The sequence below is a fragment of the Emydura macquarii genome, unplaced genomic scaffold (genome assembly GCF_026122565.2).
Source record: "Emydura macquarii macquarii isolate MOO-44397 ecotype Brisbane River unplaced genomic scaffold, CSIRO-AGI_Emac_v2 contig_2372, whole genome shotgun sequence".
NCBI lineage: Eukaryota > Metazoa > Chordata > Testudines > Chelidae > Emydura > Emydura macquarii.
Window position 1 is genome coordinate 4009023 of NW_027132509.1, and position 12393 is coordinate 4021415.

Below are 12393 nucleotides of genomic sequence, written 5' to 3' on the forward strand. Positions count from 1 at the left end.
AATTAGAAACAGAAGGAATAAATAGGAAAGGTTGAAATGATAAATGGTATTTTCCCGGTAGGAGTAAAATACTTACAATTGATCTTACTGCTCTGCAATCCTGAAAAATGTGTTTTATATATATATATAAAAACACACATTTTTCAGGATTGCAGAGCAGTAAGATTAATTGTACATATTTTACTCCCACTGGGAAAATGCTATTTATTTTTTCAACCCTTTATATTTATTGCTTCTGTTTCTCGTATACATACACACGCACACATACAAAAATAATTTTTTCTCATGGAGGAAGGTAGCAGTAGAGGAATGAAGTGAAATCACTTATGCTTACCATATCTTTTTCCCAACTGAAAGTCTCTCCCAGTTACCTATAAAATGTGTAGCACATATGGCTTATGCATAATCAGCCTTAAGAAAAGCTAAGGTTAAACGTTTAATGTTGTAGATACAGTTTACAATTTGGTTAAAGAACTACAGATAGCCAACTGGGTCTCTCAAAGTAGATCCCATGATGCACAGGGCATTAAGAAAAATAGAGTAGCAGAGATGCATTATGTTGGAAATATCTTATGTTATTTTAGGTTGAGGGGTACATATCTTCATGGATTTGAATACTTAAATATAACCCACAAAAGATTCTGAGCTGCAAACACATTGTAATATGTGACTTTTAAATGTAATTTATTTTTACAAGATAAATATTTTAAAACTTTTTTTAAAATCAGTTCAGACATTTTTATAGAGCAGATAGTCAATGCAAACAGGGAAGTGCACGAGCAACTTGCAGATTGGAATTGCCTTAGAAGGACCAGATATAGCACCCTTAGAATTCCTGCTTAATAATAAATTAGTGAGTAATTTCCACTTGAATGCCTAGAAAATGCTGCTATTCTGTATTATAAAATAACAGCAAAACATGAGGTTCAGGTAGGTATGAGGGGCAAAATAAGCAATATCCCTGCCTCTCACAGGTGGTGGTTGGGATTTTGGCATCTGGAGAGGTCCCATTTATAACTAAACTATAGTTATTTTCTTTACCTGAATGATACAGATGTCATATTAGGTTGGGAAGGACTTTTGTCCTTGGTTAACTTTAGTCTTTAAGTGGATGTTGCTAATGACAAATTAGCTCATGATGATAACCCTTGTGGCTATCACTGAGTGTTTTATAGTGACTGGATGGACTCAATGTGGATTAAGTATAATAGGATACACTAGATGACAGCAGTGACTTAAATCCAGAGGATACTGGAGATAGGCAGCGGATACTAGCTGGCAGGAACACTTTCTGAAAGGCACTGGTTATTTTCTTAATATGGTATAAATAGATTTATAACTGTTTTGCATACAGAAGTAAAACCTTGCAATGTCTTTTTAATAAAAACAGAGCCATCTTTCACAATGACAAATCAGAAACTCAAGCACTAACTGCTAATTTAAAAATGACAACACTTGAATCATAATAATACAGGTAATAGGAGGTAGTTCTTTTCATTCAGATGAAAAGGGGTTTTTGTGAGAGATGACGTTAGGTCCAATCTTGACCTCCTGGAATCAATGGGAGTTTTGTCATTGACTTTAGCAGCAGCAAGATAGGACCCTTATTCTTCCATCTCCAAAGATGGAAAAAGTGCAGATGGAGTCTTCTCAGATACAACTGAAAAATAAGAATGAAAACAGTAGGAAAAAAAGCACTATGCCCTGTGCTAAGATGCCTGAACACTGCTTTGCTGAACAATATAGGACTGTTGAACAGACTTGTGTGTCCAATACCCATTTTGTTGTGCAGGCAGAACAGGTCACAGAAAGAGTCCTTTTCTGGTGCTCAGGAGTTGCTGAGGTAACATGTAGAGATGTATGTTGAAATAAGCACTTTTCCTGGGGAAATTAGAGAAACAGATGGAAAAAAGAGTTTGGGCAAGAAGAGAAGCAATGTATATAATGGTTTTGAAAGGATAGAGGTAGTAAAACTTTGAGTGGTGGGGTTTCAGACAGGAACTTTCCTTTTTGTGGCACAGTCGTGCTTGCAAAATTTAGGCACATGTTTTTGGGCCAACAATTTAACCTAAGTAGAAGCACACAAATCATGTAGTTAAAAGTTGTGATTATTCCACTTTTTGCCTAAAGTACATTTGTGAGTGCAAAAATATTACTGCAAGCCAGGGGTCAGCCCAACTCAATGGATACTTTTATGTGGACATAATAGTAATTTCTTCCATTTCATTTCAATGCCCATACATATCTTTCTTTACTTTGAATTCTTTTGTGAGCTGGGATTATTATAGTTGGTAAATCAAGGTGTATCAGGTCACATTCCTAATTAAATATTTGAATTCTAGAAGAGATGGTAGACAAAGGAAATGTATATGCTGCCCAGATACTTACACTAAGATTTCAGTGACCCACATGTAACATTAATTCCCCTGCAGAATCTAATCCTTCTGTGTAGGGGTCAGTGATTTATAAATCTCTCTGCTTGTAATTACCCTAATTAACTTTTTACCTTGTCAGTGGTGCTGTACTGTTGTTAGGTGCTGAATTCATAATATTGACAGAATAATTTTGCATGACTACTGTAGCTTTATTGGTCATGTTGTCACTTTCTCAGCTGTTAAAAAGGAAAATTTGAATCTGAGAAGATACCTGTTACTATATTTTGCAACATTTTAGGTGCTGTGTGAAATTGGTTTGCAAGATAATATTCCAAGGACTAGTGAGGGTCACTCCTGAACAGGTGTAACCTGTATTTCCAGGAGGTAAAGCAATCTTAGGGTCCAATAGAACTATGATTCAGAGTAGAAGTTTGCAAGATTAGGGCTCCAAATACATGGGTAAATGAGTTCACTAGTGGACAGGGCACTGATCTAGAAGGTTTACTCCCAAGAGTTTTTACAGTAGTTAAAAGTTTCTGAGTTTCAAGTTAGATTGTGTTCATTAGTTTTTCCCATTTTTACACATTTAATCAAATCCCATGGGGAAAAAATGGGCAAAAGCATAATTAGTTAAATATATCAGTGAGATATCTAACAGAGTGTAAGAAACAACAATGTTGCAAAATATAGTAACATGTATCTTTTCAGATTCAAATTTTCCTTTTTAACAGCTGAGAAAATGACAATGACCATTTGCAGTGTTATGTATAAAGCATTTTAAAAGTTTCTTCTCTTTCTCTTCCCCCTTTCTCAGAAAAGTTTTCATTATCCTGGCAATTTCTTTGTCCCCTGCCTCGTCTTTATCAGAATAAGGGTAGTAGGTGTGTGCTTGTGCCGGCTACCACACTGAAGGTTTTCTAACGCTCACTTCAGGGAAACAGAACAGTAAAATTCATGGGGATGCTAGTCTAGACTGATTACCAATGTCCTCACAAATATGCTGTCCCAAGGGCCTGTCCCAATCCAGTGTTCTGGTCTGAGAGACCACAAAGTCCCCTGCATCTGAAGATTGATACTGTCTTTCCCAGTCTCTCTTCTTCATCGTTTAACAGAAAATTCATCCATTGACTGATGCAATTCCAATGTTTCGGCTTCCTTTTTTAATGGCAGCTTTCAACAGTTGTGTTCCTTTAAAGACAATGCTGCCATGAGTGACCTATATATTTATCATGATCAATTTGTCCCATTTCCTGGAAGCATATTATTACCTGACTTCAGTTCAGAGGGGCATATGAAACACACCGGTAGACGAACTCCACACCATTGCACAAGTACTTGAGCTATTGAAATCATATAGCGTACTGTATTCGAAGAGTCATGCATCTCTGTCCTCCTATCTCTGAGGCTGAGAGCACTGAAAAGTAAATGGCATAGCAGTTTTCTCCCTGCGGCCCCCAAATTGCCATCTCTTTGCCATAGCTCATTTTCCACAAAACATTCTGCTGGGGAGGGGAGAGAGATTCTTCTCACCCTCCTCCTTTGCTCATCATGTATCTCTGCTCTGGAGGTAATGGAAACAAATGAACTCCCGGGCTACCTGAGTACTTATCCCCAGTGTTGAGAAGGGAAAGGAAAAGTATCTTCTTGTAGTCACATAAGTCCTGTTGTTGCCTAAGTAAATTTTTTAAGACTAAAGAAGTCTGAAGAGTTCACAGGAGTTAGAGATGGAAAAGAGCATGGATCATCAAAGCTGTACTTTGCACTCCACAGACAGGGTGTACTGGAGATCAGACTACTGTACTGTATTCGTCCAAGTTCAGAGATGTCTTTCATTTCTCTGTCTTGTGTTTGATGAGGAGACAAAAGGCAAATCTTTTTTCACCCAATAATATTGAACTTAGCCAGAAATGGTAGATTTAATCATAATTATTGAATGACTGGGACCACTAAAGAATTTTTGTTTTTTGCGTGCATGTGAGTGTGTAAAATATATATATAGTCTTCTAAATATGTATTTTACTACTGTATATTGAGAAGTATCATTGTATATTTTGGAATATGGAGTACAGAATAGTGCTTAGAACCCATGGTGGTGTTATTGTTAAGACAAGTGGATCGACTGGATTTGATTTAGCATTTGATAATCATATTGGAATTGGTCATGTGTCATTTCTTATTTCCGTTATTTTGCATGCGTGCAATCCCAGTGCAAGAAAGGTGGACAGAGAAAAAGTAATGTATTTGGTTCCCAAATACTAATAAAATTTTTTTTAATGACCCTGTAAACTTAAAAAAAAAAAAAAAAAAAAAGGGGGGGGGGGGGGGCAGCGATGCTAGTCAATAGGATACTCCTACTGGCTGATCCTGTGTGTGAAATATAGTAGTTTGTAAATCCCTTAGCTAGTTGTTGTCCTAATTAAATTCACGTTGCCTGGCTTTTTTGTGTTGGTTCGTAGATGCTGAACCCCCACAGTATTGGGCTTTATAGATTTTCTGTACAAATTGTCATATATATTTTAAGATAGCTTGTGCAGCACAAAATGTGACATGAGAACTCAGGAAAGGTTATAAAGGGACTACCTGGAGTTTTGCAGCCCTCTATTTTTATAGGACAGTGGAGGAGGAACAAAGAGAAGAGGAACTGAGAACAAAGGAAGAAAAGATTCCTCTTGGTTAATCTTAATCTTATAGAATAATTATTTGACAAATCCCACTTGACTATGTCTATACAAAAGCAGGCTCATCTCTAACTCACACCATTTAAGGCTTGTAGAGATTTTCTTTCATCAGTGTGTTGCTGGTATTAACAGGATCTATTGCTGTGGACATTCTGGAGAGAGGACCAGGCCCTTTGAACATTACATACTTTCCGTTAACAGTTCAGCTGCAAGTGATTTAGTGCAATCTACTGCTTTGTGATTTCAAAACTCTCTAGAACTACTGACTCTATTCCAGTAACTCTGAATCAAGACTAATCTCAAAGGGACTACATTATTACATATAGAGAGGATGTGTGAACATTAATGCTGGGTGTTTCATAGACTACTTAATCCTATATTTCAACATAGACAGAAGTGAAACACAGGCATGGAACTCCATCAGTACATAAGGTAACTAGTAGATTTATGAAAATATTTCCCCCCTTTTTAATAGTATGGAAATCCTTTAGTAGGAAAACTATTTATGAAACTGTATGTGCATGTGAATAGCTCAGCAATGTTAATAAAAGTTTTGCACATGCAATGAATGTACAATAGGCTCCCAAAAATAAAAATCATGTACCAGATTCTAGCCCTGTGCTTTGACTGCTTTGCATTACACCAGCAATGGAATCTGGTCCTAAAACCAGTTTTACTATCCTAAGGAAACTATGATCTTTCAGTAGTGTAGTATTAGCATAAGTACAAAGCTGAGCTTCAAGCCACTGTGCATGCACACCCTGCCTGCATATAAAGAATGTGTATAGATATATTTACACTTAATTATGTAAAATAATTTGACTAAAGTTCTAATCTGGAAGGAGGAGGAAAGAATACTTATTTGTGGGTGCAAATTTACACCTTCAGTAGTCTGAGTTAATAAACATTTAAAACATATATACTTCAGACTGCAATTTTGGGATTATGTTCTGGACCCACAATTGATTATTATATATGGGGTATGAACGAGAGAGACAGTGTGTCATGGGACTGATCTGACATCTGAAATAGGGTTCGGTAGGAAAGGCATGCAAACGTAGGACACAATGTGAAATGGAGATTTGTAATATGGATTAGAGAAGAGAATAACAGATGGTTCATCATCAAGGAATTGTTATTAATGGCTACATATCCCATTACCCAAATTCTTGTCCATTGTGGCATTTTTGTTTACATTTTCATTTGTGGCATTTGGTTTTAAAAATTTTATCAGTAGAGATGAGTTTATGTCAAATGATAATGAATCAGAATTTGAAATACTGCATGTGACCGATGAGGCTGATAACTTCTGTGGAGGGGAACTCTTTAAGAACATAAGAACGGTCATACTGGGTTAGACCAATGGTCCATCTAGCCCAGGATCCTGTTGTCTGACAGTGGCCAATGCCAGGTGCTTCAGAGGGAAGGAAGCTTGAGCTGGGTGAAGTGCTGCAAGCTTTTTGTATTGCACAAGCTCAATGATAATACAGTAGTTAAGTCAAATATGGCATAAGGAGTTTTTCTTCTTTATCTGGAGTGCTATGGTATAAAAGAACCTTGAAAAAACATTCTGTTACCAATATGCTTGTTTCTAAGAGCAAATGAGCTATTTGAGAAATAAGTTAAATCCCTTATCATTACATTCTATTTAATTGTAATTATCGCTATGGTTGTTTTGCTGCAGTTCAGGTACAGTCCTGGTTCTTTAATAATGCACCTGTTCTACAGGAGACTTCCTGCCCTGAATTCCATTGAATAAAACTGAGTTTCTGTGAAGCAAGACAATCCCTTCATGGATTTTTCAGACACATAAGACTGTAGCTGACCATCTGGGGAAAACAGTGATCTGAACTCTGAGTTTCTGCAATTTAACATTGTTTTGTTTCTCTGACAAAGCCATCAAGAGCATCAAGAGCTTATAAAGCACAGGTGGACATTACCATGTGAAATACTGCTTTTCAACCAAGAAAAACAGTGTTCGATTGTTAGAGATGTTGGTGTTATAACTCCTTGTTCCTTTCTAATTGTAGCTTTTAGTTTAGTTTATGTGATTTTTTCCCCCCTCTTCCAGGGCACCTGTATGCTGGTCATAAACATAACTGACCAGCTGGCTGTAAACTCTCTCTACCTGAGAGTATTTCCACTGGCTTTCATTGTAATATATACGCTGTTAGTGTTGATGTACATAATACATGATACCATTGTGATTAGCACAGCTAGGCAAAAGGTTGTTCAGATGTTCATTTGAATTCCTAAATGACCTTGTCAGTGTGTTTTTAGTGTGTTTGTGTCCCTTTTTTATTTTGATTCCCATGAATATTCTACAAACTGCTAGGAATGTTTGCTGGGAGGCTATATCTGGAGAAATATTGTATAATCATGGAAAACAAACTAAACTCAGAAAAGTGAATATTCAGAGCAGAAACATGATAGCAAGAGTACATTCATCCAGTCAGGACAGGAACATGCCATGTCACTCGTGTCAAATCTAGCCTAATGCAGTTTCAGTTTCAATAGCTGCAGCAAATGAGGTATAGAACTAGAATTACTAGTGGACATAACACAGCAAATAATTTAGAATATCTGAATTAATCACCTGACCCTAATAAATAGAAAACAACTGTAACCGGGACCATAGAAATTTCTATAAATTATATAAGCAAAAGAAAATAATAAACAGTATGCCATCATATTAAAAATGAAAACAACCATTTTGCAGAGTGAGGTATACTTTGCTTTAATTGTTCAATATACATTTTTAAGAAAAGTAAACAGCTTCATAAATTTATGGATGAAGTAAGGCCTAATGCCAGGGCAGCATGGGATGGAAGAATTAGCATAGGGCTGGGAATCAGGAAGTTCTGAGTTCTAATCCTGACTGTACTGTGGACTCACTAAGTGTATGGGCAAATCATATCACCTCTGCCTGTTTCCCAGTTGGTAAAAATGTAGGCAGTACTTACCTGAGGATTAGTTAATAGGCCAAATACTGCTAACTTTAGTGAGCCATTTAATGTATTGGGTAAAGTAAGCAGGATCTGGCTCAATATTTGTACTGGGCTGTGAACATATAGGATCAAATACAACTTGGATATAAACAGTGCTAACAAACCCCAAAAGCACAATGAATACCTGAAACAAAGTCCTAACAGTGAAAGCAAAGCCAAAAGAAGCTAAATTCCAGGCACAGACTCCAAAGGCTGTCACATGTAGTGTTTTTGTAGGTACTTGCATGTATACTACTAATTGAATGCCACAAGTTATGTCAACATCTTTAGTCCTTGAAACTTTGTTTGGTCTGCATGACTAATTACTAGATAAAGCAAGTTGCTTCTATTGCCACCTTTAGTATTTTACTTAATACGTTAGCTGTTCTGTGTGTAAAGACTTAAGTTAAAGTCCCTTGATACTTGATCTTTCTTTAACAGAAGTTTGTCCCATTTTTCCTACTATTGTGACAGCTCAAAAAAATTCTTACAAATTCTCTTTTTTCTTAAGAATTTTATATATCTTGCAGAAGTCCCCTCTAATGCAAAGTCCCATCCATTTGCTAAAGGAGTGGGGTGGAGGGTGTTCTTGGTTTGGTTTTGTGTTTTTAATCATTCTTAAAGATAATTTAAACCCAGCTACCCATTAAACTAGGTTTGAACAGGGCTAAAACATTTTTCATATGCCTGTTTGAGACTCATTAGAACTTGTTGGTCGTTAGTTTCCTGGACCTTTCTAAACAAGGGTATTACCATCTTAAACACGGCTATTACATTTTAGTTAAAACACTGGACTAGGACTCAGGAGACTTGGGTTTAGTTTCCAGCACTGTTGTAGATTTCCTATGTGATCTTGCACAAATCATGTCCCTGAGTTTCCATTGCCCTGAACTTTGTGTAGTCACATACATTAGTACATTGTGAAATTTTCACCCTCTACTTGTTTTTCTTAAAAACAGTGATTATTTCTTTTTCAGCATCCTCCTAATTCTCTCTTGTAATCTTTTTTTAATCCCCCCCCTTCCCCCCCTCCCCCCCGTGGCTAGCCTTCAATACATTGTATTGTGCATTGTTTAGGCTTAGTACATTATTTGCAAGATAATGCACATACATTTTGCATAGTTGTTTTCACATTTTTTCCCCCCATTTCTCATTTCATTTGCACTTTTGGGCCAAACTGTGTTTGCCTTACTCAATCAAGTAGTCCTGTTGATTTGATCTGAACTATTCATGCAAGTAAGATGAGTACAATTGGCCTTTTAGAAATAAAATTGGACTTAACTGAATCCCCTTCACTGATGACTCTCCACTTCCAATTTTTTCTTGTTTCATTGCTTAAATATTTCATTTTTTTCTGGTATAGAGTAGTCTTGAGAAGGTCTAACTCATGGCTCCAAAATTTTAAATTTCACAGAATTATCTTTATTGCTTTTTGTACAAGAACAAAGTGGTAAATATTAACAGATTGGCACTCTAATGTTTTTCATTCTTTGTAAAGTCGCATTTCCTCATTATTCCATTTTCCCCATTAAAGCCCAGCTGATCCATTAGTAAACCCATAATTAATGGTCAATTTCTTTCTATTTAAAAAAAATTACAGAAAGAGCCTGCTATCCCAGCAGATGTTTCCATCTCCAAAAGTACGCTGTACTCCCGGATCAGCACTTCTGAGGCAGAAAATACCACAGGTCTGCTCTACCAACAGCAAGATTTAGATTCTGCACTACGAATTGCCAGAGAGGAGGTAACTTGTTATAAGTCTAGAAACAAGTTTTTTCTCTTGGTATTTTACTTCTTTCTAGTTTTCTCAATAGCCGTTCACCTCAGCTAGACATAATCAGTATTGAAAACTGTAGGCCTGATTCTCATTTACACTAAAGCTACTTTACTCTGGCAGTGTAAAAGGGACGTAAAATGGGACTAACTTTTATTTGGTGTAGATGAGAATCAAACCCTGTGTATGGAAATGTGTATTCTTTATTTTACCTAGAAGAACTATGCACTTACTTGAAATCTAGACAGCTTGAGTAGTGGAATATTGGTCTATCTTTTTTAAACAAATGTTGTAAGGCCTCTACTTTTTATTATTTTATAGTGCCTACAAGATGCCTCACAGAAAACATGAAAGACTGGTCCCTGCCTGAAAAGATGATACAATCTAATGTTAGACAATTACAAACTGTGTGGACATAACAGATACCAGAAAGGGAAGGGGCAAGGAGGAACATAGGTTATGGATATTGTGATTCCATGATTACTCAGTTCAGACATGCATGCACGAGAGTAGAACCTTTCTACAGGACAAATCCTGAAGGCGTTACTCAAGACTTACATAAGAGCTTGAAGATTTGGTCCCTTGTGAAACTGGATATGAGGTCACTCCATTTATAGAGGAATAGAATACCTCTGTAAAGATATCTAAGTGTAATTAGGGATAAGCGTAAACCCAAACATAGGATTTACCACCTCTCAAAAGAGTTTGGGGACGTTTGAGTCAGATTCCACATACACACTTCTGAATTCAGCTTGAATGGTTTGAAATGAAAGAGTTCTTTGGATCCAAATCTAGGTATGAAATCTGTAGCTCAGGCCTTTCTCTAGTATCAGCATTGAATATTACATTTTAAAAGCAGTTGTGTAATCCATTGAAGTATAATTTAGTTCTACTATCTGGCTAACTAGCTGTCTTAATGAATTCCTTGGATTTAACTATTTTTCTTACAACCCGTTTCCTCTTCCTCTGAATAGACTGTGGCCAAAGAAAGAGAAGTATCTGAGTGGAAAGACAAATATGAAGAAAGCCGAAGGGAAGTGATGGAAATGAGGTGAGCTTTTAGCACAGCTGGGGCAATCATTGATAAAATTAATTGAATTTTTCCACTTATGAAATATCTGCAAGCAAATTTTGGATTTGTGCACATGTATTAGTTATTTCAAATTATTCAGTATTTTTTCTGACTGCAGTCTTTCGATTGATCCTAAGCCATTTTCTGCTAGTTTCTGCTATTCACAGCTGGTGGAATTAACCACTGTTCAGATAGACATCATAAGGCCAAATCACCACTTTAGCCCCATAAAATCCTCAAAATAGTGAGAGTTAAGAGAAGTGGTGCATTGATCTTAGGCTAGTTCTCTTCGCAAGGCTAAACTTTCTCCTATTCAAGCCATGTTGTTTAGCTGTGATTAGTCAGATAAATAACATGGCATTGTTTCTGTTCTCTGGCTGAATGAATGCACCTGCACTTTTGATAGGACTATTCATATTGGTCAACTTAATAACATTTGTGCCAGTAGAACTCAATTGCATGAACGTTCGCAGACGGTGGACATGAAAAGAGCACAAACAGTACAGGAAAAGCAGATTCGTTTAAACATCCACGTGACTATTGGCGAAGAAGTTTTTGGCAGTATTCACCCAATTCTTGCTGTTAGATTGAGGTCATTTTACACAGAAGAAAGATCATCTTGATTTTGTATTTTGGATCTATTTCTACCATTCCAAAGAATGATGATGAATTGTAGCTTCTCTATAATTGATATATTCAGAGGTATTGCGCAAAGATCAGTGTTGTTTTTCCCCTTTACTTTCATGAAATTTTGGTCCTGGTACAGGATGTATAACTAATTTTTTTTTCCTTACTGTTGGTATCATTGCATAAATAGGTTGTGCAAGATCAAATAACACACAGGATGAGCTGGTGTGTCTCACCAAACTGAGCCTGATAATATGACTAATAGGAAAATAAACCTTATAAAAGACATTATAGAGAGTCTTCAAGGTTTTTAAATTTTTTGATGAATTTTTACATTTTTATCTTGTAAATAAAAAAGAACTATTTTGGGCCAATGTTTTTTAGTCACTCATCTAAGGAGCAAACTATCACAACCACCTCTGAGGCTTTAAAGCTTTGCAGGAAGGGAGGAGTTTCTTCAAAACATTTCTTGCAAAGATACTGCTTAAACAAGCATTTTATAGCAATATCTAAGGGTCATTTCACATGCTAATCTATATGTGCAACTCCTGCTGCTATCAAGGAGAGTTGTATGTATGCATGCATGAAGGGTAATAACATAATAGTGTATCAAATTGGAGAGTATTGCCTAATACGTGGATTGGTGTTAGGAGCAATCTTTTTAAACATCTTCATTAATAAGTGTGGGAGAAAGAGTAATGTAAATCCCAGTTGACATGAAATTGGGAGAAGTTGTGCAAAAAAAAAAAAAGGTCAAAGGAAAAAAAGGGACAGAGAGAGGTTAGAAAATTGGGTAGAAAATACAACAATGAGATTTAATTTGAAAAGTCCCTAGCTAATGCATCTGGTGAAAAATAATTCAAAACACACAACTCATTGA

General features: G+C 36.4%; 1 protein-coding gene across 5 annotated transcripts in view; it reads left to right on the forward strand.

Moving 5' to 3' along the window:
• The window catches only part of TACC2 (transforming acidic coiled-coil containing protein 2), a 167027-nt gene that overhangs the window by 141165 nt on the left and 13469 nt on the right, over positions 1–12393 (forward strand). For all 5 annotated transcript variants that reach the window (XM_067561353.1, XM_067561349.1, XM_067561350.1 and 2 more), the window contains 2 exons: positions 9641–9784; positions 10789–10865. In XM_067561353.1, coding sequence (XP_067417454.1) covers positions 9641–9784; positions 10789–10865 — 221 coding nt within the window. The remainder of the gene's footprint in view (positions 1–9640; positions 9785–10788; positions 10866–12393) is intronic.